The following is a 20,171-nucleotide window of genomic DNA, read 5'->3' on the forward strand; positions in this document are numbered from 1 at the left end:
GAGCCCTTAGTGTGGAGGTGCTGTGACCCCTCCCATGACTGGGAGCGAGGTGGAGGCCCTGGGCAGGGTCTCCTAGACGAGACTCCCACTTGCAGGCCTCATCCCTCAACTCCTCGTTGTCGGGCAGCGATCAGAATGTGCTCCCTGACTCGTGCAGAGATGCTGGAAGCTCCCACAGGTCTCCACTTCTCACGTGAGATACTCAAGATTCTGAGGAGGGAGCATCCTGCCCAGGAGGCCCGGCCCCTCTGAGGGTTCCAGGCCCATTCCGGAGCTTCCCGGAGGATTCGCCTCTTCTACAGGCCCCGTGCTCAGGAATTCCAGGCTCAACAACAGTAGCCTGGTTCTTAGAAGGCCGTAGTCTCCGCCCCTCAGGACCCAGCTCCGCTCCTGACCCCCAGACTCCACTCCCAAAGCTGCAGCTCTGCTCTCCTCCGTGACACAACCCCTCTTCCCCTCCCGCCGCTGGTTACCAGACCCCATTCCCTGCCTGAACCTTTAAAGACTTCGAAGAGCACCGCTCCCACTTCCAGGATTGCAGGCTCTCCCTAGAGAATTCCAGTCCCCTACCTTCCTAGGGACCTTTACCTTCAGGAGCCCCAAGCCACAGAGAACCTTCGGCCCCACTTGCACGCCCTTTTACCTATTTTTTAAAAATACATCTTTACTGATTTCAAGAGAGGAAGGGAGAGGGAGAGAAGGATAGAAACATAATGATGAGAAAAACCAGTATTGATTGGCTGCTTCCTGCACGCCCCCTACTGGGGATCGAGCCTGCAACTCAGGCATGTGCCCTGGGAATCGAACCATGACCTCCTGGTTCATAGGTCGATGCCCAACCACTGGGCCACACAGGCCAGGTGCACCCCCTTTTAAAGGGTTCCAGATTCCAAGCCCAGCTCTGGCCCTCAGAGGGTTACCAGCCCCTTCCCTTCATTAAAAATTCAGGCCCCCCCCCCTTCTTTCCTTGGAATTACAAGCCCTTTCTCTAAGCTTCAGGCCACACTCCTTCCCACAGAGAACTGGGGAGTGGCCCCACACTTAGGATTCCAAGCCCCACCCCTTCACGTTTGCCCCACCTTCAGGGTTTCCCAGTCCATCTCACAGCAGTTTAATTCTGCGGTTTCCCTTTCTGTAGCGTGAGCCCGGTGGAGGCTAGGCCCACACAGAGAACTTAGCCTCCCACCTTGACCATAGGGCTGACTCCACACTAACAAAGCAACAGATCCAGCGTTGTCTTCATCCCCCATTCCTCCCACTTCTTCCAATGGAAGGTGTAGGGGGTGCAGGGGACCCCTTCACCCTCCCCGTTATAGTGAGGCACCTGGACTGACACCATTACTGCTACCTACAGCAATCCACACCTCCATCCCACTCTGACACCTAGAACTCTGGGTCCACCCACCGTCCTGGGACACACCCTCTTAAAGCAGCAACAACGGCACTCAGGCCCCACTCACGGGCATTCGTGAGCTGTCTCAGCGTGATGGTGGAGTGCCTGGTTCTGCCCTCTGAATGTGCTCCATGCCCCTTTGAAAATCCCCCTCGATCCCTGAGAACATAGCCATGCAGGACAGTGTGTCCCTGCCCTCTCCCTTCCTCCTACCCTGTGGCTGGAGCATTTGCTGGGGGCGCTGCCGAAATTTCTCCCTTCTGCCTGGGATCCAGGACATCTTCAATGCTTGTTGCTAGGCAACAGTCACTGGCTCACCACTGTAACTTCCGGGGATGGCTGTGGCTTCCCCTCACCCGTTCCCCCTCACCCCCCGGCATTTGGAATCCCCAGTTTCAATCCCTATCAGTGCCACTATCTCCCAGGATTTTTTTTTTAATATATTTTATTGATTTTTTACAGAGAGGAAGGGAGAGGGATAGAGAGTTAGGAACATCGATGAGAGAGAAACATCGATCAGCTGCCTCCTGCACATCTCCTACTGGGGATGTGCCCGCAACCCAGGTACATGCCCTTGACCGGAATCGAACCTGGGACCTTTCAGTCCACAGGCCGACGCTCTATCCACTGAGCCAAACCGGTGCTGGCATCCCAGGATTTTTTGTTTCTTTCTTTCTTTTTGAACTTTCATGAATTTATTTGCGCTAATCTGACAACATATACCGGGAAGCAAATTCTCAAATGCACCTCACCTAGTAACAGCCAATCACCCCTTGGATCCTTATCTGTTCTCAACCCTTCAGAACCCCCAGAGTTCTAAAGTCATGGCATTCCAGAAGCTTCTTCCCAGTGTGAGTTCACAGTTTTATCCCTTGCATTAATAAACAAAAATCTCCATAGTGGCCCTGGCTGGTTTGGCTCAATGGATAGGGCATTGGCCTGTGGACTAAAGGGCCCTGGGTTTGATTCCAGTCAAGGGCACATGCCTGGGTTGTGGGCTTGACCCCCAGTGGGGGGAGTGCAGGAGGCAGCTGATTGATGATTCTTTCTCATCATTGATGTTTCTCTCTCTTCCTCTCCCTTCCTTTGTGAAATCAATAAAAATATTTTTATAAATCTCCATAGTGTTCTAGATTTTCTGACAATTTCTCTCAGTTCTAGAATCATCAGCATTCCACACACATGTGTTCTGGATTCCCTGGCATGGAAAAAGCTATGTCAATATTCCAGATCTACAAGCATTACAAAATGCCTTCATATTCTAGATCCCCTGATCCTCTAACATCCCAAACCACCTCCTATATTTTGACTTCCTAACATTCAAACATCCCCATGTTCTGAATGCCCTGGCATATGAAAACATGCCCAGAGTTTAAGTATCATAGGCATTCCCGAACACTTTTAGAATCACTCACCTTTTAGACCTACCATTTGTGTTCTAGATTCTTTGACAATCTAGAACCCCCACCATTATGAATTGCTTGGAATGCAAACAAACTCTCTAGTGGTCTAGAAAGGTTGACATTCCAGAATATACCTATACCCTAGATTTCCTAGCAATCCAGATATTTTCTGTTATTATTATATTATTATTATTTCAGAGAGGAAGGGATAGGGAAAGAAAAACATCAACGATGAGAGAGAATCACTGATCAGCTGCATCCTGCATGCCCCGCCCTGGGGATCAAGCCCGCAACCTGGGGAGAGAGAGAGATAGAAAACCATCAAATGAGAATCATTGCTCGGCCACCTCCTGCATGCCCTCTACCAGGGGTGGAGCCTGCAACCCAGGCATGTGACTTAACCAGGAATCAAACCGTGATCTCCTAGTTCATAGGTCGATGCTCAACCACTGAGCCATGCTGGCCAGGCTTCTGTGTTTTAGAGTTCTCAGCATTCCTAATCCCCAGCATGAAAAATATTCCTACTGATATAAATTCATAGGCATTGTAGAACATTCCCATTCTACAATTATTGACTTTCCAGGTCCTTCTGTCAAGAAACTTTTACAGTCTGGATTTTCTGGAATGCAGGAGAGAACCCTAACATTGTTCATCTACTAGAACTCTAAAATATTCCTGTGTTCTAGATTCCCTAACATTCTAGACCTCTCTCACCATGTTACAGAAGTCCTGACATTCCAGAAACTGGGATTCTACAATTAGCATATCCTAAAATCGCTTGCTACTAGTCTGGCCCACTCTCTCTCCTCTTCGTTGGTCCAAAGAAAAGATGCTGAAGATTTCCCTGAGGAGTTGCCATAGTAACAGGCATTATTTGGGGGAAATCCCAAGGTTGTCCAGCTGGGCTGAGCTGAATCTGTCCCACATACCCTCTCAGGTGTGGGCAGAAAAGGGGCGAAAGACTGGGAAAACAGGGATGTGGGCCAGATGTTTGCAGTGGTGAGATTTTGGGTACAAATGTTAAGGATGTGGCAACGTCTGTGTTTCTGCGAACCTGTAGCCATTCATCCCCACTTGTGGTAACAAAACCCTGATTCAACTTTCAGAAACTCCTCTTCTACTGTCAACATGGGCCTGAAGTCACCTCTTGGCTAGTGAGGTCACATGACCCCTGGAACAAGGGAAGACCTCCATCCACTGGCCATAGTGATTGGTTCAGGGATGGGCATCTGACTTCACTCAATGAGAATCAGTCTTGTGATTTTTGTGGCTGCTAGAGGAAATAAAGTTGCTAAGGAACTACCTGAACTACCTGAAGTTATCTTGGCACAAGAGGGAAACACCTGACTGAGAACCCCTGGATCCAGCCATGCCTGAAGCTGATGTGTAAACCTATACATTTCTTTTCTTTGCTTAAAGCAGGAGAGACAGATGTCTCTGAATCTACAGCCTGGTTGGGCCCCATATCTCTCCCACCCTTTCCCTGGGGGTCCCCAATCATCTAAGAATGTAAGCAAGGTGTTGGCAGTGAGAACTTTATTAGGAGGGTAACTTTGGCCCCAGAAAAAAGGGAGAAAGGGGAGATCTAGTAACAGTGACCATTCCAAGGAGACCCTGGCCCTGAACCCAGGGCTCTGACAGGAAGCGGGCAGGCACCTGAGTCTCTAGGACCTGAGCATTCAAAGGCACCATGGCAGCTGCGTTCAGAAGGAAGTTTCATTGAGCTTCATCTTGGGGGGTGCAAGGGGAGCCCCAAGACCCGTGGAGGGCCGGGGGGCCGGTGTTGGTGGTCGTCGGGTCTCTGGCCCACTGCGCACCAGTTCCTGGCAGCGTTCCACAAAACTGCCTCCCCCACGGCGCCGGGCCTCAGCCTGTGGGGGGCTGGGACTCCCACGGCGGCCACACAGGGAGGTGTTGCTGGAAGCTGAGTAAAGACTGAGGGGTGTTGAGAGTCAATGCAGGCCATCGGGAGGCAGCTGAGCCAACCCCCCTCCCAGGCCACCATATCCTGTCCTCTCCCCCAGTGCACAGAAGGGGAAGTGGAGTCATGTCTACCTGGTGAGAGAAGTGCGGGGTGAGGGGCTGGGGAGAGAGCCCCGCGAGGAAGCCAGTGGGGCCAGGTCACACTGCTCCAGCTGTTCCATCAGCTCTTCCTCTGTCAGGCCACCTGCTGGGGGGCAAAGAAGCGAGGTCAGGGGGCAAGACAAGGATTACAGGGCAAGGGACAAAGGTCATGTGCAAGGATTGAGGTTGGGATAGCAGAAAAGATGCAGAGGTCAAGGGACAGGGGTCAGAAACAGAGGGATTGAAAAGCAAGGGCAACGAGGAGTTGGGGGGCGGGGGGAGAAAGGGGCCAGAGGGTAAGGGTGTGGGAGGGAGATTATGAGGAAGGAAGTTTGGGAGCAGCGTTCAGGGTGTGTTTGTGTGGCTTGCGGCAGGATTGAGGTGGGGTGAGCAGTACCAGGGGCTTGGCCTAGCCCATCCATGGCAGTGGTCAGGTCCCACATGGCCAGGCTGCCGTTGGCCTGGCCAGTGAGCAGGTAGCGCCGGGGCCGAGAGCCAAGCCTTCGGGATCCCTCACACTCGAGCACCGTGAAGGCAGTGGTGGGCGAGCCATCCACGGAGCGCACGGAGCACACCCTGAGAGGGAAGGAGGAGGAGTCACCCTGGCCACACCAGGGACTGGCCTGGCCCTTTCTGGGCAGTCCCCAGCTATGGCTTCCGTTCCTGTCTCTACCCCAAGCATCTTCATCCTTCCCCAGTCTGCTCTCTTGGGTTCTGGCCCTGGGGTCCTGCCGGCACATTCGCCCTGTGTCCCAAGGGGGGCCTCAGGACTCTGCCTCAAACCTGCTGCTCCCTCTTCCCACCTCAGGGCAGGCCAGAGTCTCACCCTAAGTGCCTCCCTCACCTCATTGCTGCCCTGGCGGTTCCGTGTTGCCAGCATCTCTCCCATGGCCCTCCTCCCCACTCGAGGCGCTGCCCTGGTCAAGCCCTGCCCTCTCCAACCAGGCACCTGTCCAGCCCCCTTGCTGGGCTCTCAGCCTCCTACCACACTCATCCCTCCTCCTCACAGCTGCCACGGCTCCCAGTACATGCAGCAGGACAGTCTCAGCGCGTCCATGCGGTCGACAAGGCCCTGCCCCTCTACAGCCCCACTGCTCACCTCCAGTTCTGTGTTCTGGCCCCGAGACCATGGGCACTTCACTGGCTACCCTACTTAGCCATTCCTTGCTCAGTCTTCTCTTCAAGAAAACCCTCCCAGGGCCTCCTTGCCAGGGTGGAGCCAACAGCTCCTTTACAGCTCCCTGCCCCCGCCCCCCCGCCCAGGCCCCCGTCCCACCCTGGCCACACTGAGCAGTCTCCATCTGAGGGCCACCACAGGCCCCAGCTTCTCCACCTTCACTCCCACCCGTATGTGTCACACCTTTGATACTTCGGTACGTCCAGTCCCCAAACATGGGCCAGGCCCATGCTCCTCCCTGCCCTTGCTCCTAAAGGCCCCTCCATAGCCCAGCTGGCCTGTTGTCTTCTCCTTTAACCGCCCTGTCCACTTGATGGATGATCCTCACCGCTGACCCGTGGATGAAAGACGCACGAAAAGCTGGCTGGCGCTTGGCACCACCTTCTGAATGAACACTTGCTGGTCATCCCGCTCACCGTAGGGGCCTGGGCCAGACAGGGGTGAGAATCAGGCCTGCTGGGTCCCTGAGACCTCCAGGCCCCAAGGCTCTGCCCCAGCCCAAGACTAGATCCCCATCCCTGGATTGCTGACGTTGGGTAGGGTCAGAGAGGGCTGGGGATCAGCAACAGTCAACAGGGTTGAGGGACATCAGGGACGGGGGTGATCCCAGGTCAGGTGGCAGTCAACAGGAATCAGTGGGGGCAACAGAATTAAACAGGAGGAGCTGGGAGTAAAGGGAGCCCAACGGGGGTCAGATAAGGGGTCAATGGAGGCCATGGGGACTGTGGGTGGGAGGCCAGGGGCTAGGAAGCACCAATGTCATTGCCAGCACTGCAGCCGCCATGCCCATCGGCCGACTCCAGGGCCAGGATCTTGAAGGAAGCAAGTGGGGTGGAGCCCGGCTGGGTGGAAATCATGCCACGGAAGCGAGTCACAGACCATGTCCGCACGTGGTTGTTGTCAGCACAGACTGAGGGGCAGGAGGGCAGCAGGTCAGGCTGGGCGGCTGTTGCCCAACCTCCCCCAGCCCCAGGAGAACCAACTTTCAAAGGTGTCAGGATTCAGAATTCTTCCCAGAATTCCAAATGGCCAAAAATCCTGTTGGCTCATCCTCCAAATCATTCAGAGCCTGATCTCACCTTACCCTGTCTGCTGCCTCCAGCTGCTCCTGTCCATCCCATCTCCTACCAGGACTATTGAAGCAGCCCCCTGCTCCCATTCCCTGTTCTAGTCCTGTCCCCACAGCCTGTCTCACATGCAGCCAAAGGGAGCCTGTGCACACCTGCTAAGGTCACAGCCCTCCTCTCTCAGAGATCTCCTGGGCGTCATCGGAGTCAGGCTCAAGGACAGTCTGTGTGGCTTACAAGGTTCTATCGACCTGCCCCTTCAGTCTACCCTCCCCCTTACCCACTGGGCACAGGGCTCTTCAGATACATCAGACTCTCCCACCCCAGAGCTCTGCCTTCTTCTTCCCTCCGCCTGGAATGCTTGTCCCCACAGATCTGCACTGTTCACTCCCTCATTTCTGCTCAAAGATCCTTCCTCAGAAAGGTCTTCCTGGAACCATGCATGGCCTGTGACCCTGACACTCTCTAGCCCGGTGGTTCTCAACCTGTAGGTCGCGACCCCTTTGGCGGTCGAACGACCCTTTCACAGGGGTCGCCTAAGACCATCCTGCATATCAGATGTTTACATTACGATTCATAACAGTAGCAACATTACAGTTATGACGTAGCAACGAAAATAATTTTATGGTTGGGTCACCACATGAGGAACTGTATTTAAAGGGCCAGAAGGTTGAGAACCACTGCTCTAGCCACTCACACAGCTTTGTTTTTCTTCATGACCCTCATCATTGACTGGAATTGATTTATATTTGTATTAATTTGTCTGCCACCCCTACTAGAAAGCCAGCTCCATGAGGATAGGGACTTGACAAGTCTTGTTCACAGTAGGTGCTCAACAACCATTTGTTGAATTGATGAGTTGTTCATTCTCCTTTAGACTGGCCCCTTTATACAGTATCCTCTGACTCCTGTGATTACTGTCCCAGGTCAAACTTCTCTCCCTTGTAGAGTTCTCTCCCTACACAATGTCTCTCCCCAGTGGAAACCCTCATCTACCTGGCTTCATGCTCCCATCCGAGCCGCCCCTCCTGCAGGGAGATGGGCATGTGGGCAGCCCACAAGCCCACCTGAGATGAGATGCTTCTCTGACAACATGATCTTGGTGACGGGGCTGCGATGCACGGTGAAGGTCTGGAAGAGCTGCGGCCCGGAGCCCACAGTCTCGGGGTGCTGCACGATGACCCGCACGCCCCCTGAGCTGGTGCCATAGGCGATCTCAATCCAGTTCCCACTGTCACCTGATGAAGCACCAAGGAGGAAGAGAGGAACAGGGTCACAGAGAGGCAGAAACCAAGGCAGAGAGAGACAGAGAGATGCAGAACAGAGACAATCAGGAAGCAAGGCAGAGAGAGAGATGATAAGGTGGTAAGAAGATGTGGAGATGGAGGAACGGGGACACAGAGTGACAGGTCAGAGAAAGAGAACCAGAGACAGAAGTTAAGACGGAGAGAGGCAGAGCTAACATGAGAGGGAAGAGAGAGAGAAACCAGAGAAACAGGGAGACACAGGAACTGAGAAAATGAGTCATTAGGAGGGATATAGAGACAGAGACAGACAGACATAAACAGGGACGGAATTAGAGAGAAACACAAAAAAACAGGGACATATATAGGCAGCAAGACAAGAAAGTGCAAGCCCATGTGTCTGAGGGACACCCCACCCTCGCCAACTTTCCAGATGGGAAAAGTTATTTTCCAAGTGTCAGAAACTCCACGGACCATCTGAAGGATTGGGGATAGGGAAAACATGGTTGCAATATTTTGTGCAGCAATTAAAAGCAATGGATTAGGATTATGCATCACCACATAGATGGATATTAAACTTAGGGCAAGGTGGGCAAAATAAGAGAACAATTGAGATAGACACCCAGTACCATTTACACAAACTCAAAACCTCTACATGATGCCCATTCTGTAAGGACACATACACATGAAAAGACAAATGTTAATCATAATAGAATAGTGGCATATGATGGGGGGAGAGTGGGAAGAAAAGGGAATGAAACAAGAAAGCGCCTTATGGGGGATGAGTGATAAGGTGAAGGGGAATATCAAAATAATATTTTGATAAGTTTACATGGTGACAGATACTGTAAGGTATAAAAATGTTGAATCGCTATACTGTACACCTGAAACTAATATAACTAACACTAGAGGCCCTGTGCACGAAATTTGTGCATGGGGAGGGGGGGCAGTCCCTCAGCCCAGCCTGCACCCTCTCCAATCTGGGACCCCTCAGCGGATGTCTGACTGCTGGTTTAGTAAACCGGCAGTTGGACATCCCTCTCACAATCTGGGACTGCTGGCTCCTAACCGCTTGCCTGCCTGCCTGATTGCCCCCTAACCCCTCCCCTGCTGGCCTGATCGCCCCCAACTGCCCTCCCCTGCCAGCCTGGTTGCCCCTAACTGCCCTCCCCGGCAGGCCTGGTCACCCCCAGCTGCCCTCCCCTGCAGGCCCGATCACCCCCAACAGCCCTCCCCTGCTGGCCTGTTCACCCCCAACAGTCCCCCTGTGCTGGCCTGTTCACCCCCAACAGCCCTCGCCTGCTGGTCTGCTCACCCCCAACGGCCCTCCCCTGCTCAACTGCCCTCTCCTGCAGGCTTTGTCGCCCCCAAATGCCCTCCCATGCCGGCCTGATGGCCACCAACTGCCTTCCCCTGGTAGCCTGATTGCCCCTAACTGCCCTCCCCTGCTGACCTGGTCACCCATAACTGCCCTCCCTTGTCAGCCCGGTCACCCCTAACTGTCCTCCCCTGCAGGCCTGGTCCCCCCCAACTGCCCTCCCCTGCCAGCCCGGTCACCACCAACTGGCCTCCCCTGCAGGGCTAGTTCCTCCCAACTCGCCCGATCACCCCCAACAGCCCTCCCCTGCTGGCCTGTTCACCCCCAACAGTCCCCCTGTGCTGGCCTGTTCACCCCCAACAGCCCTCGCCTGCTGGTCTGCTCACCCCCAACGGCCCTCCCCTGCTGGCCTGTTCACCCCCAACGGCCCTCCCCTGATGGCCATCTTGTGACGACGTGAGGATGTTACGCGAGGGCGCCAGGGCCACCTAGGTTTTTATTAGTATAGATAATATTATATACCAACTATAGGTAAACCTTTTAAAAAAGAAAGGGGCCTTACATGAACACATGCTGTGAAGTCAGCTGTAATATGAACCTGTCCCTGCTAGAAAAAAATGTACTGTGACCATCCCCTCCCCCCATACAGACAAGTTCATTTGAGGGGAAACAGAGACCGATGTGTGGAGGCTAAAACCACAAAGCTTCCAGAAGAACATACAGGGGGAGTCTTCACAACCGGGGGGGTAGGCAGGTATCTTAAGGTCCAGAAAGCACTAACCATAAAAAAATTAACCATTATGCTAAATGAAAAAAGCCAGACACAAAAGGTCACATATTGTGCGATTCCCTTGGCATGAAATGTCCAGAAAAAGGCAAATCCGGAGATAGAAAGTAGGTTAGGTTTCCAGAGGCTCTCAGGAGTGCGATTGCTAACGAGTTCAAGGTTTCTTTTGGGGGCAATAAAAATCATATTCTGGAGTTAGATAGGAGTGATGGTTGTGCAAACTTGTGAATCTACTAAAGAATCACCAACTGTATACTCTCAAATGGTGGGTTTTATGGTATGTGGACGATATCTCAATAACAACAAATAAAAATCAAGCTATTTCTCCATATTTGAGGTTAAGGAAACAAACAAAAAAACTGTCCCAAGTGAGAGAACTCAGCTTCGTCCACTGTAAAACGTGCCTCCTCTTTGTTTTACGGGCATGCAACCATCATGTCCTAATCAGAGAGATGGGAAAGAAACCCACAGATGGACGCCTAGTGGCCAAGTTTGCCCTGGCGGAGAGGCCGGCCAGTTCCACTGTCTAGAACAGTGCTTATACACAATAGTGCTCAGTGCGCATTTGCTGAATGACTAAGTGACAGGTAAATCTGTCTCCTCTTCCGTTAAGTCTCAGTGGGTCACACTGAGCAGTGGGGAGACAGCTGCAGACGGGGGTGGCTGCTGGTGGCAGGGGAGAGTCAGGTAATAGCTTACTGGTCTTGGGGGTGAGGTAGACGCTGAGGGCTGTCACCCCATCTTCTGCTGGGTCCCGGTAGAGCTCGCTCACAAGGAGGTCATTGTCCTTCATGCGCAGGGGGAACTTCTGCACATCTACAGTGGGCGGGAGGGTAAGAGGGGGCTATTCAAGACGCCCAGCCTCTCCCCTCTCCCACTTCCCAGGGGAGGCTCGCAGGAAGCTGCTCTCACCCACGTAGTAGATGGAGCCATTGCTGCAGCCCAGGAGGAGGAAAGAGCCTGCCGCGTCGTAGCTGGTGATAGGCTGCACCTCCTGGACCTGGGGGCAGGCAGGGCAGGCTGTAGCTCTGGATCCCTCCTGCCTCTGCTCTTAGTGGCCACTCCTGGCATGCCCTCCCCTTCCCGCTCCAGAACCCACCGACAGTTTCCTGGCCCGTTTCTCTGCAGCCCTGCCTAGCGCTCTAGGCCTATTTCGATCTGTGTTTCTCTGTCTCTAAATGTCTCTTGGTCAGCGCTTCTGTCTCTTGGCCTCTCCTCGCAGCTCTATCTCTGACATTTCTCTATTGATCTCTGTCTGTCTCTCTGGGTCCCTTCATCTACCACAGGCATTCCGTTTTGGTTCCTCTCTGCCCACCCTTCTCTCTCTGTCACCTCTTTCTCACATCCTCTCTTTCCATTTGCCTGTTCTCTCCCCCTCTGTCTGTCTCTTCCTCCCTCCTTTCTCTGCTTGTCTGTCTCTCTCAAACACTCATACTTTGGCAGAAAACAATGCTGCAGGGGTATTTTTTTTTTTTTTTTACATTTTGGACACAGCTAGGGGGAGGTGCAGAGAGAATGTCAGATGTTTGCACATCTCTCTGGGTTTCCTACGCAGGGGGAATTTCTGCACACCTACACCATCTCCTCTCACCTGCTTCCCCATCCAGTGCCTGGAGAATCCTCTCTCCTTTCCAAACTCACCCCTTTCCTCTGAGCTTGGCAGCCCCTCTTCCAGGAAGGCCTCACCGATGGGTGCTCCTTAGGCTTTTAACACACACACCCAGGCTCTGGCCCCTGCTGGGCTCGCTGGCTCTCTCCAGGTGGGGTGGACATAAAGGAACCCCTCCCTGGGTCTGTGCAGTCTGGATGCCTGGGAAAGGAACAGCTAGCGCTCTGACCTGCCAGTGCTTGGTGACGGCATTCCACACCCCAATGCGCCCCGTGTGGCTTGTAGCGATGAGCTGGTTCCCAACAAAGAATAAGGCCTCCACAGGAACCCCCAGATGGAAGACTCCTGTTGAGAGAAAGGAGCACTCAGCCAGGGCCCTGCTTCACAGGTGAGAGGGGCGTGGCAGGAAGAGGGCGGAGGGCCAGAGGAGTGAGCTGGCCATAGAGTCCTTACAGGATGGAGGATTCCAGAAGGAATTACGGGGGTTCTCCTGAGGATGGAGACTTGTTAGGGAACAGATCAGTTAACAAGTCAGAAATTTCTAATGGGAACACAGTCTCACAGGCTTGGGATTCCACTGGCATGAAGAATTCCAACAAAGCGAAGAAATCTATCAGGGCAGTGAATTCTGACAGAAGACAGAATAGCACGTGGGTGGATTTTTCTACCAAGTCAAGGAATTCTAGCGGAATACAGAATTCTAAAGGGTTGGAGCCCCCTAATAATGCAAAGAATTCCTACGGGCATAAGAACTGTATAGTGGGGCTTTTTTTAACAGGCCACAGTGCTAATGGGACAGAAAAATCTAACAGACCATAGGTGGGAAGAGAATTCTGCAGGGCAGAGGCTTCTGGTGCCATACCTATCTCAGATCCACCGCCTTCTGCCTGCAGAGCCCAAAGAAGGATCTCGCTGCCCGTGGCTGCTGCCACCATCTTGTCATGCTCACCCAAAGCCCCACCAAGTACCCTGGCTGTGAGTGCCAGTCGCTCGATGGGCCAGTCCAGGCGGGGACTGGAAAACACCAGCTGCCAGCCAGAGGCTTCCTTCAGCCTGCAGGATTGGGGGGCATCATCAACCCTCACCCCAAGCCCTCCCGGTCAACAGGTTCAAAGCCTCCTGCCACCACCCTCCCCAAGCACCTGTAGCAGACAAGAAACTGAGTATAGGCCACGGCGATCCAGTTGTGGTGTCCACATAGTAGGCGCACCATCCCTGGCTCCTCCGGCAGCCCTTAGAGGGGAGAGCAAGGATCAGAGTAGGGTCACCAGGGCCCCACTGGCTGTCCCAGCCTCCCAAGAGACAGAAGCATACCGGATGGGGAGGGAGGGGCTTTCTCATCTAGCATTCGGCCCAGCAACCCCGCGTTGCCCAGGTTGGGGGGCATGGTGTTGCTCCTTCGAACAGGCGCTGGCCGTCCCCCTGACTGCTGCGGCCCCACCAGGCTGTGCCGGTTCCGTCGCTTCATGGGAAACACTATGGCAGGGAGAAGGGCAGAGTGACAACAACTGTAGTAACTGTAATAAAGTTACTACAGTTGTTGCTGATGTTGATTTCCCCACATGGGGAACAGTCTTCTGACGAAGAGAATTTAGGTGGTAACGGGGACACGGCATTAAGTGAAACTGAATCACATAGCAAGTTACTCCCATTTCAGTTTCTTTCATCCCATCACAAATGAAGAATCAATTTGGTGATGCCGTAATATTGATTTTCTCCAATATCTGCTAATCTTCCCTTTTTAAAAACGGAAGCCTGTTCCCTTGGTAGACAACAGCGTCTAACCAGAGTTTAATAACATTTTATGTTTGGACCTTATTTTCACATTTACTTATGGTATAAAGGCAGTGATATAAAGCTTCTACTTAAAATAAATTTTTACAAAGCAGGGTAAGTGAAGTTAAGAAAACAATAGTATAGGTTTTCATATTTGGCAAACTTCAGTAAGGTAGTAAGGTTAGGGAAATAAAGCCATAAATTGAATTTCCCCACTCATTTCCTTCTACCAATCAGCAAAGCTTAATGGATGACAGTTCCCAATAACCATGTTTTCCATGGCCAGTGGGCTGGTTGCAGCAAGGGCTAATGGAGATGAGTTAATAAATCCCCTTTAATAGTTCTCCCCTGCATGCAAAGGACCCAGTTCTTCCTAAACCTTCCCACAAAAAAAACCAAACCTGGACCACAACGCCCATCGCACTCCGGCGCATGCGATAGAGCCTCAAGAGGTCCTATGGCTTCCCTGGAAATGCTGTTTCCTACTTCCTTTCTCAGCATCTGATATAGACCTACAACTCCCATAGCGTCTCAGGGCTCACAGCACGGACACCCAAGGGCTGCAGCCTTATGGGAAATGTAGTCTTTATTCTAGTCACCCATCCCTTAGCAGTGCCCACCTGGTGGAGGCAGGTAACCATTGAAGAGAACGTTTCCACAAGAAGATCGATCCAACTCTTCCCGCAGCTGCAGGCGGCGAACTGAGGCAGGAGGACTTGAGGATGAGACTTGGGGATACTGAGGCCAATTCCTCCCTCCTTCCCCACCTTTCTCTAAAGAATACCACCACTCCCCTGAAACCCAGGACCCAATAAATCCAGTGCTGTCAGCTCCGACCCAACCTTCTTTCCGGAGAGAGAGGGAGGAGGGAGCTCACTAGAGAGCTGGTTTTCTATGCAATTAGGATGCTAATGGGGCCCCCACTTACCCAGAGGAGTGAGCCCATAGAACTGGGCTTCGTGGAGGAGGCTGGAACCGTGGACACCCCTGGGTAGTAGAAATGACTAGGGGTTAGTGTCTAGGTAGTGAGAGTGGGCAGAGAATCCTAAGGGAAAGTTTTCAAAACTGCACGGAGAACTCCAAGAGGGGGCAAAATTTGACAGGTGAAAGTGTGTGTGTGTGTGCGGGGGTGGATTTTAAAGACATAATTTAAATATGACCAGGGAGCTTAAGCGAACATTCTGAAGGGAAGAAGAGATTTCTCGATGGGGGGACGGTGGGGGACTACCCTTTACCCTCCATGCCAACCTGGGGTCCAACTCTTTGGTGCGCAGGAAGTTGAGGATGGGGGCGAAAACGGTGGGGTCCCTGTCGATGAAGATCTGCGGGGAAGGGGTGCAGAAAATGGACGGTGCAGAGATTGGGGCTGCGTGGAGATCCTGTCCCTCCTACCCGCCGCCCCACTTCAGGTCTCGCCCTACTCACGGCTCCGGTCTCATCTTTCAAAGTCGAGATGCGTCCGCTCAGGAGACTGCAGGGAGGGGACACAGCGCAGGTGTCACGAGCCTGGGTGTTTGCTTGCGGGGCGAGGGGGTTCGATGCCCCCCTACCTCCTCCTCACGCCTCACACCCCCGCCCCTAACTCGCGCTCCCCATCACCTGGAGAAGAAGGAGTCTGGGATCCAGGTGAGAGTCTGTCGGGAGGTACTAAATCTGTGCGGGGAATGTGAGCGGATGGAGATGATGTAGGGAGGTGAGGTTCACTGCCCCCAGCCCGGACCCAGTGGATTCCCTGCCCTCTCCGGGCGCCAGTCGGGGCTCCCGCGCCTCCCGAGAGGCGGAGCAATCCTTGCGGACCGGATTCCCGGAGGGAGGCGAGTGCTCCAGCCCCGCTCCCCGCCCCAGAGCTTGAGGCCTCGGGAGTCTCCTACGCTCACCTCTTGCCTCCCACGTTCAGATGAATCACCTCCCCCGGAGGTCCCCGGCCTGGGAAGCCCTCCGCTGCCGGCGCGGCGGCTGCCATGGCCCAGGGCGAGCCGGCCGCCCAAGCACCTACTTCCGGGTGTACCTCCGACCCCGCCCCCACCGCGTGCTCATTGGGCTAGAAACTCCCGGAGACGTTGGCGATTGGACAAAGCACTCATCCGTAGCAGTTAAATTCTCCGCCTTCTTAAAGGAGCCCACCTTTCCTGTCCTGGATGGGGTGGAACTTGGCAGCTTCATGGGGAAGTTTAGTTAGGAGGTTTAGCAACACGTTCCTCCACCTCTCTGGGGTTCCCATTTTTGGAATGGCATCTAGGTGCTCTGTCCGGGGCACGTGCTTAGACCCCCAAAATGAGTCCACACAAGGAGGACACATTTACATGTTCTATGCAGCTCGCAGCGGTTCTCAACCTGTGGGTCGCGACCCCTTTGGCGGTGGAACGACACTTTCACGGGGGTCGCCTAAGACCATCCTGCGTATTAGATAGCTACATTACGATTCATAACAGTAGCAACATTACAGTTATGAAGTAGCAACGAAAATAAATTTATGGTTGGGTCACAACATGAGGAACTGTATTTAAAGGGCCAGAAGGTTGAGAACCACTGTCAGCTAGTCTTTCCCCTCTATCCTCCAGGCTTCAGCCCGTGGAACGCGAACAAACCGGCAAGGACCGTCAAAGCCAAAAGATTTATTATAGGTACATACAGTATGCATCTGCCACACCGCCCCACACTCCCGGGCCCCAGTGGCTCCTCCAGGCGGTCGTGGGGGTGGGGGGCGGCCCACAACCCGGCTCCCCCGCCCCCTGGGAGGAGCTCCGGCCTGGAGCATGCAGGGAGAGGGCTTCCCCTGCCCTTCCCTTGCGAAGTGGCATTTACAGCTGGAGGGGGAGGAGAGAGGAAGACCGTTTTGAGCTTTGACGTCCCTCCCCAGGAATTAACCGCATGGCTCTGAGGCGGCGGAGTCCGGGGTCCAGGGCCCCTTCACTCCGCCTCCCCAGACAAAGATCAAGGCAGCATTGGAAGTGAGGTAAAGGCGGGGAGGGGGTGTTCCCTCCCCACCCCCTAGCACCCTGGATGGTCCAGGGGACCTCACCAGCGCCCCCATACCCATACCTAGGGCGGAGAGGGGGGCAGGACTTATCGCCCCTACCACTCTAGCTTCTTGGGGCAGGATCTGGGTATCCGGGCAGGGGCTTGGCTCAACGGGCCCCTTACCCGCTCCCCCAAGCTCAGTTATTGCATAAAAATAATGGAGCCCCAGCACCTGGGGTGGGGGTGGCGAGCGGGAAGGGGCCGAGATATGGCTATAGGGGCAGCAATCTCCCCACCACTTTTTGGGGTGCAGGAGAAGTCCCCTCCTTTCCAGTGCCCGTCATGGCGCGTCCATCCGCAGTGTTGGTGAAACTAGGGGCTCCAGCCCCTGCGGAAGAGAAAGTGTCTTTGTGCCCACAGTGCGGAGAGGAGGGGCAGGAGTTGTGTCAGGCCGTGGGGGTGGGAAGTCACTTCCGGCGCCCGCTGGCCCTGCGGTCCCCCGTCTCCCTCTTGGGGTTGCCCTCGTCTGTGGACGATGTGGTCGGTAGTGTCTGTCCCCAGCGGGCGATCTCGGCGTGTTCTGCCACGGAGGCGGCTACTGCCTCCAGCCAGCCATTCATCTCCTCCTGAAAAGGGACACAGAGTCCGCATTTGGAATACAGGAGGCTGATTAATATCAGCAGACACTTACAGCATGGTAATAATATTAGTAGACACCTATAGAGAGAGCACTTACAGGCCCTGTAAGTACTGTGCATGATCAACTTATGTAATTCTCACAATCACCCTATGATAAAAAGCTATTTTTATCTCCATTTATATTTTTATTTTTTAAAGGGAAAATGCAGAATGTGTTTCATTAGAACGTCAGGATGAATTTATCTCCATTTTAAAGATAAGTAAGGGAGTCATGGAGAGAATCAAGGCCTATTTCATAGTCTCTTAGGAAGATGAGATAAGAAGTGTGATGTTCAACATCTTTTCAACCCACCTCCATGCCTGCTCCTGCTTCCCTGACCTTTCCCCCTGCCCCAGTCCCAAGGTCCACTCACTTGCCTGTCTTTCTCACCCACCTCCTCCTCCCTTTCCCACAGGCCTGCCCAGGTCCAGCCTGTGCTCTCCCAACTTGAGTCCCTGCCCTGGCCAGGGAGGTGTGGAGGTGTGGAGGCCTCCTGGGCTCCACACCTCCACTCTTGCCCTGTCTGATCTACCTGCATAAGGTAGCCAAAGGGATCTCTTATGCACCCCAGTAACCCTCCTTTGCTCAAAACTCTGCCAAGGCTTCCCAGTGCCTTTAGGATAAACACAATCTCCTCTGGCCCACACGATCCAGGCCCTGGGACCCTTCTTCCTTGAACTTTCCTCAAGAACAATTAATGCTTTGCAATTCTGCACCTCCAGTTCTTTGTACTTGTTGTTCCCTCTACCTATATCTTCTCCCTCACCTTTTTTAGCTAACTCCCTTCTCTTATCTTTCCAGTCTCACCTCATAGGTGAGGCAAGGGGTTGGACTTTGTCCTGAGAACTCACTCATTGTCCCCCTGGCTAGGTTAGAAACTTCTGGGCTTTCTGTGTCCATGGGCTTTCCCATTACAGCCCTGGTAACTCTGGTTTGTGCTTCCCCCTCACAGTCAATCACTCTGGAATGGGGACCAGCCAGACAGGTGGGGCCTGAGATCCAAGTCAGGGAGAGAAAGAACCAGATCTCACCTCATCTTTAGCCTGGAGCAAAAACTCGCTGCCATCCTGGGTCCTGCAGGAGGAAACACAGGACTATGGGATATGGGGCAGGGGTATGCCCATCCTTCTAAATGTTTTTCAGGGGAGCAGGGGATTGCTGGGAGCGGGCAGCGGGGACTTGAATCCCTCCCTCTTGCCCATGGCGGGGAGAGGGCTCACTGGAGCTTGAAGACGTGCTTCTTCTTCTTGTAGTCACTAGCCACCTCGCTGATGGCCTTGTGCAGGCTGAGCAGTGGCTCCCCACCGTGCGTGCCCCCAGATGCTGGGCCTTTGGCGTCCTTGTAGAAGCCCAGCTCCCCCTTGCTGAGCACGCAGTACAGACTCACCCACGACCTGGGGCAATGAGAAATGCTCAAGGCAGAGCTGCGGCACTCTGCCTGGGCACTCTGCATCAACGGCTTTCATGTGCTGAATGCCTTGGGGCCTTTCCTCTACTAGGGCCATAGGCCTTGGGTGTTCCTGAGCTGAGGTCAGGGTCTAAGTCTCTCAGTACCCCGTCTTTGCCCAGGCTGGCGCTTCTGCGATTGCCCTTCTGAATCCGCTCTCACATTGAATTTCTAGAAGACAAGACTTAAGCTGTCTCCTCTATAAGCCTTTGGCTTGGGAGGTAGCCAATCCTCTACCTCCCAAGGAATCACCTGAAAGGAGAACTATTGGTCTACGGCCTGGAAAGAGGAATTAGTCTCCTCATTCAGCCAAAGCCTCCATCGAGGAGAGCCACCCATTTATTCCCACCTTGGCCTCAGCACAAAAAAAAGAAAGACCACCTGAGACCACAGGCAATCTCAACCTGTGTGCTCATTTCATGCCAGGATCTAGACTTCACTCTGCTCGGTGGCCAGTGCCGCTACCCTTTTGGCTTCCCCTCTTCCCAGATTCTGCCTCCCATTAGACAGAAAAGGGTTGGACAACCAGAACTGGACTTCAAGAGTTTGGGCTCGGGACCTTCTCAAATTTTCCCCCAACTTTAAACTTCGAGGGTGGACCCACCCATTCATTGGTTGGATGGACTTCTCCAGGCCCCACCTCACAAGTCATTGAAACCCTCTCCAGCGGTTCTCAACCGGTGGGTCGCGACCCCTTTGGCGGTCCAACCACCCTTTCACAGGGGTCGCCTAAGACCATCCTGCATATCAGATATTTACATTACAATTCATAACAGTAGCAACATTACAGTTATGAAGTAGCAACGAAAATAATTTTATGGTTGGGTCACAACACGAGCAACTGTATTTAAAGGGTCAGAAGGTTGAGAACCACTGCACTAGACTTAGACCCCACATCCAATTTGCCGTCAGCTTTAACAAACTCCTGGTTTGGTTGCTATGAGATTGGGTCGCAATTTATTCCACTTTGGAGCATTTTCTTCAGGTCCCGCCCCCTCTAAACTCCACCCGCTCACTCATTGGCCACACTAACTATAGGCTCCTCTTAAGATCCTGCCCACCCCGCCACCGGTTGGACGCTCTTACGTTTAGCCCCACCCTCCTTGCGCCCGCCTCTTCACTCATTGGTCACCCTGAGCTTGGGACCCGCCTTCAAAAGCCCCGCCCACACGCTCACCGGTTGGATGACTTGCGGTTAGCGTCGACCTCGCGCTTGCGCAGCAGGAAGCCCTCGTGCTGCACCGTG

At 53.6% G+C, this 20,171-nt stretch overlaps 3 protein-coding genes across 5 annotated transcripts in view; all 3 read right to left on the reverse strand.

The window, feature by feature from the left end:
- Positions 1–1,481, reverse strand: part of LTBP4 (latent transforming growth factor beta binding protein 4) — a 27,884-nt gene extending 26,403 nt beyond the window's left edge. Inside the window, exon 1 of the mRNA XM_015560939.1 lies at positions 1,461–1,481. Coding sequence (XP_015416425.1) covers positions 1,461–1,466 — 6 coding nt within the window. The 5' untranslated portion in view covers positions 1,467–1,481. The remainder of the gene's footprint in view (positions 1–1,460) is intronic.
- A 2,834-nt stretch (positions 1,482–4,315) lies between these two features.
- On the reverse strand, positions 4,316–15,843 carry SHKBP1 (SH3KBP1 binding protein 1). 3 transcript variants are annotated; one of them, XM_015560943.1, is made up of 18 exons: positions 15,716–15,843; positions 15,438–15,491; positions 15,264–15,309; positions 15,087–15,160; positions 14,767–14,825; positions 14,459–14,539; positions 13,377–13,538; positions 13,205–13,295; positions 12,925–13,115; positions 12,292–12,407; positions 11,366–11,453; positions 11,153–11,269; positions 8,172–8,342; positions 6,792–6,947; positions 6,366–6,462; positions 5,258–5,436; positions 4,852–4,963; positions 4,316–4,731 (listed from the first exon to the last, which is right to left on the reverse strand). In XM_015560943.1, exons 1-18 carry the CDS (start codon positions 15,799–15,801, stop codon positions 4,500–4,502), a joined length of 2,112 nt encoding a protein of 703 aa, XP_015416429.1. In that variant the 5' UTR covers positions 15,802–15,843; the 3' UTR covers positions 4,316–4,499. The 3 variants fall into 3 exon arrangements, with proteins under 3 accessions (XP_015416429.1, XP_006759262.1, XP_015416430.1); XM_006759199.1 differs by having other exon boundaries at positions 4,852–4,966; XM_015560944.1 differs by having other exon boundaries at positions 4,574–4,741; positions 4,852–4,966.
- A 595-nt stretch (positions 15,844–16,438) lies between these two features.
- The window catches only part of SPTBN4 (spectrin beta, non-erythrocytic 4), a 75,984-nt gene continuing 72,251 nt past the window's right edge, over positions 16,439–20,171 (reverse strand). Inside the window, 4 exon segments of the mRNA XM_015560940.1 lie at positions 16,439–17,425; positions 18,510–18,552; positions 18,699–18,872; positions 20,103–20,170. Of these exon segments, the coding sequence (XP_015416426.1) occupies positions 17,267–17,425; positions 18,510–18,552; positions 18,699–18,872; positions 20,103–20,170 (444 nt within the window). The 3' untranslated portion in view covers positions 16,439–17,266.

This window comes from Myotis davidii, unplaced genomic scaffold (assembly GCF_000327345.1).
Source record: "Myotis davidii unplaced genomic scaffold, ASM32734v1 scaffold736, whole genome shotgun sequence".
NCBI classification, from domain to species: domain Eukaryota; kingdom Metazoa; phylum Chordata; class Mammalia; order Chiroptera; family Vespertilionidae; genus Myotis; species Myotis davidii.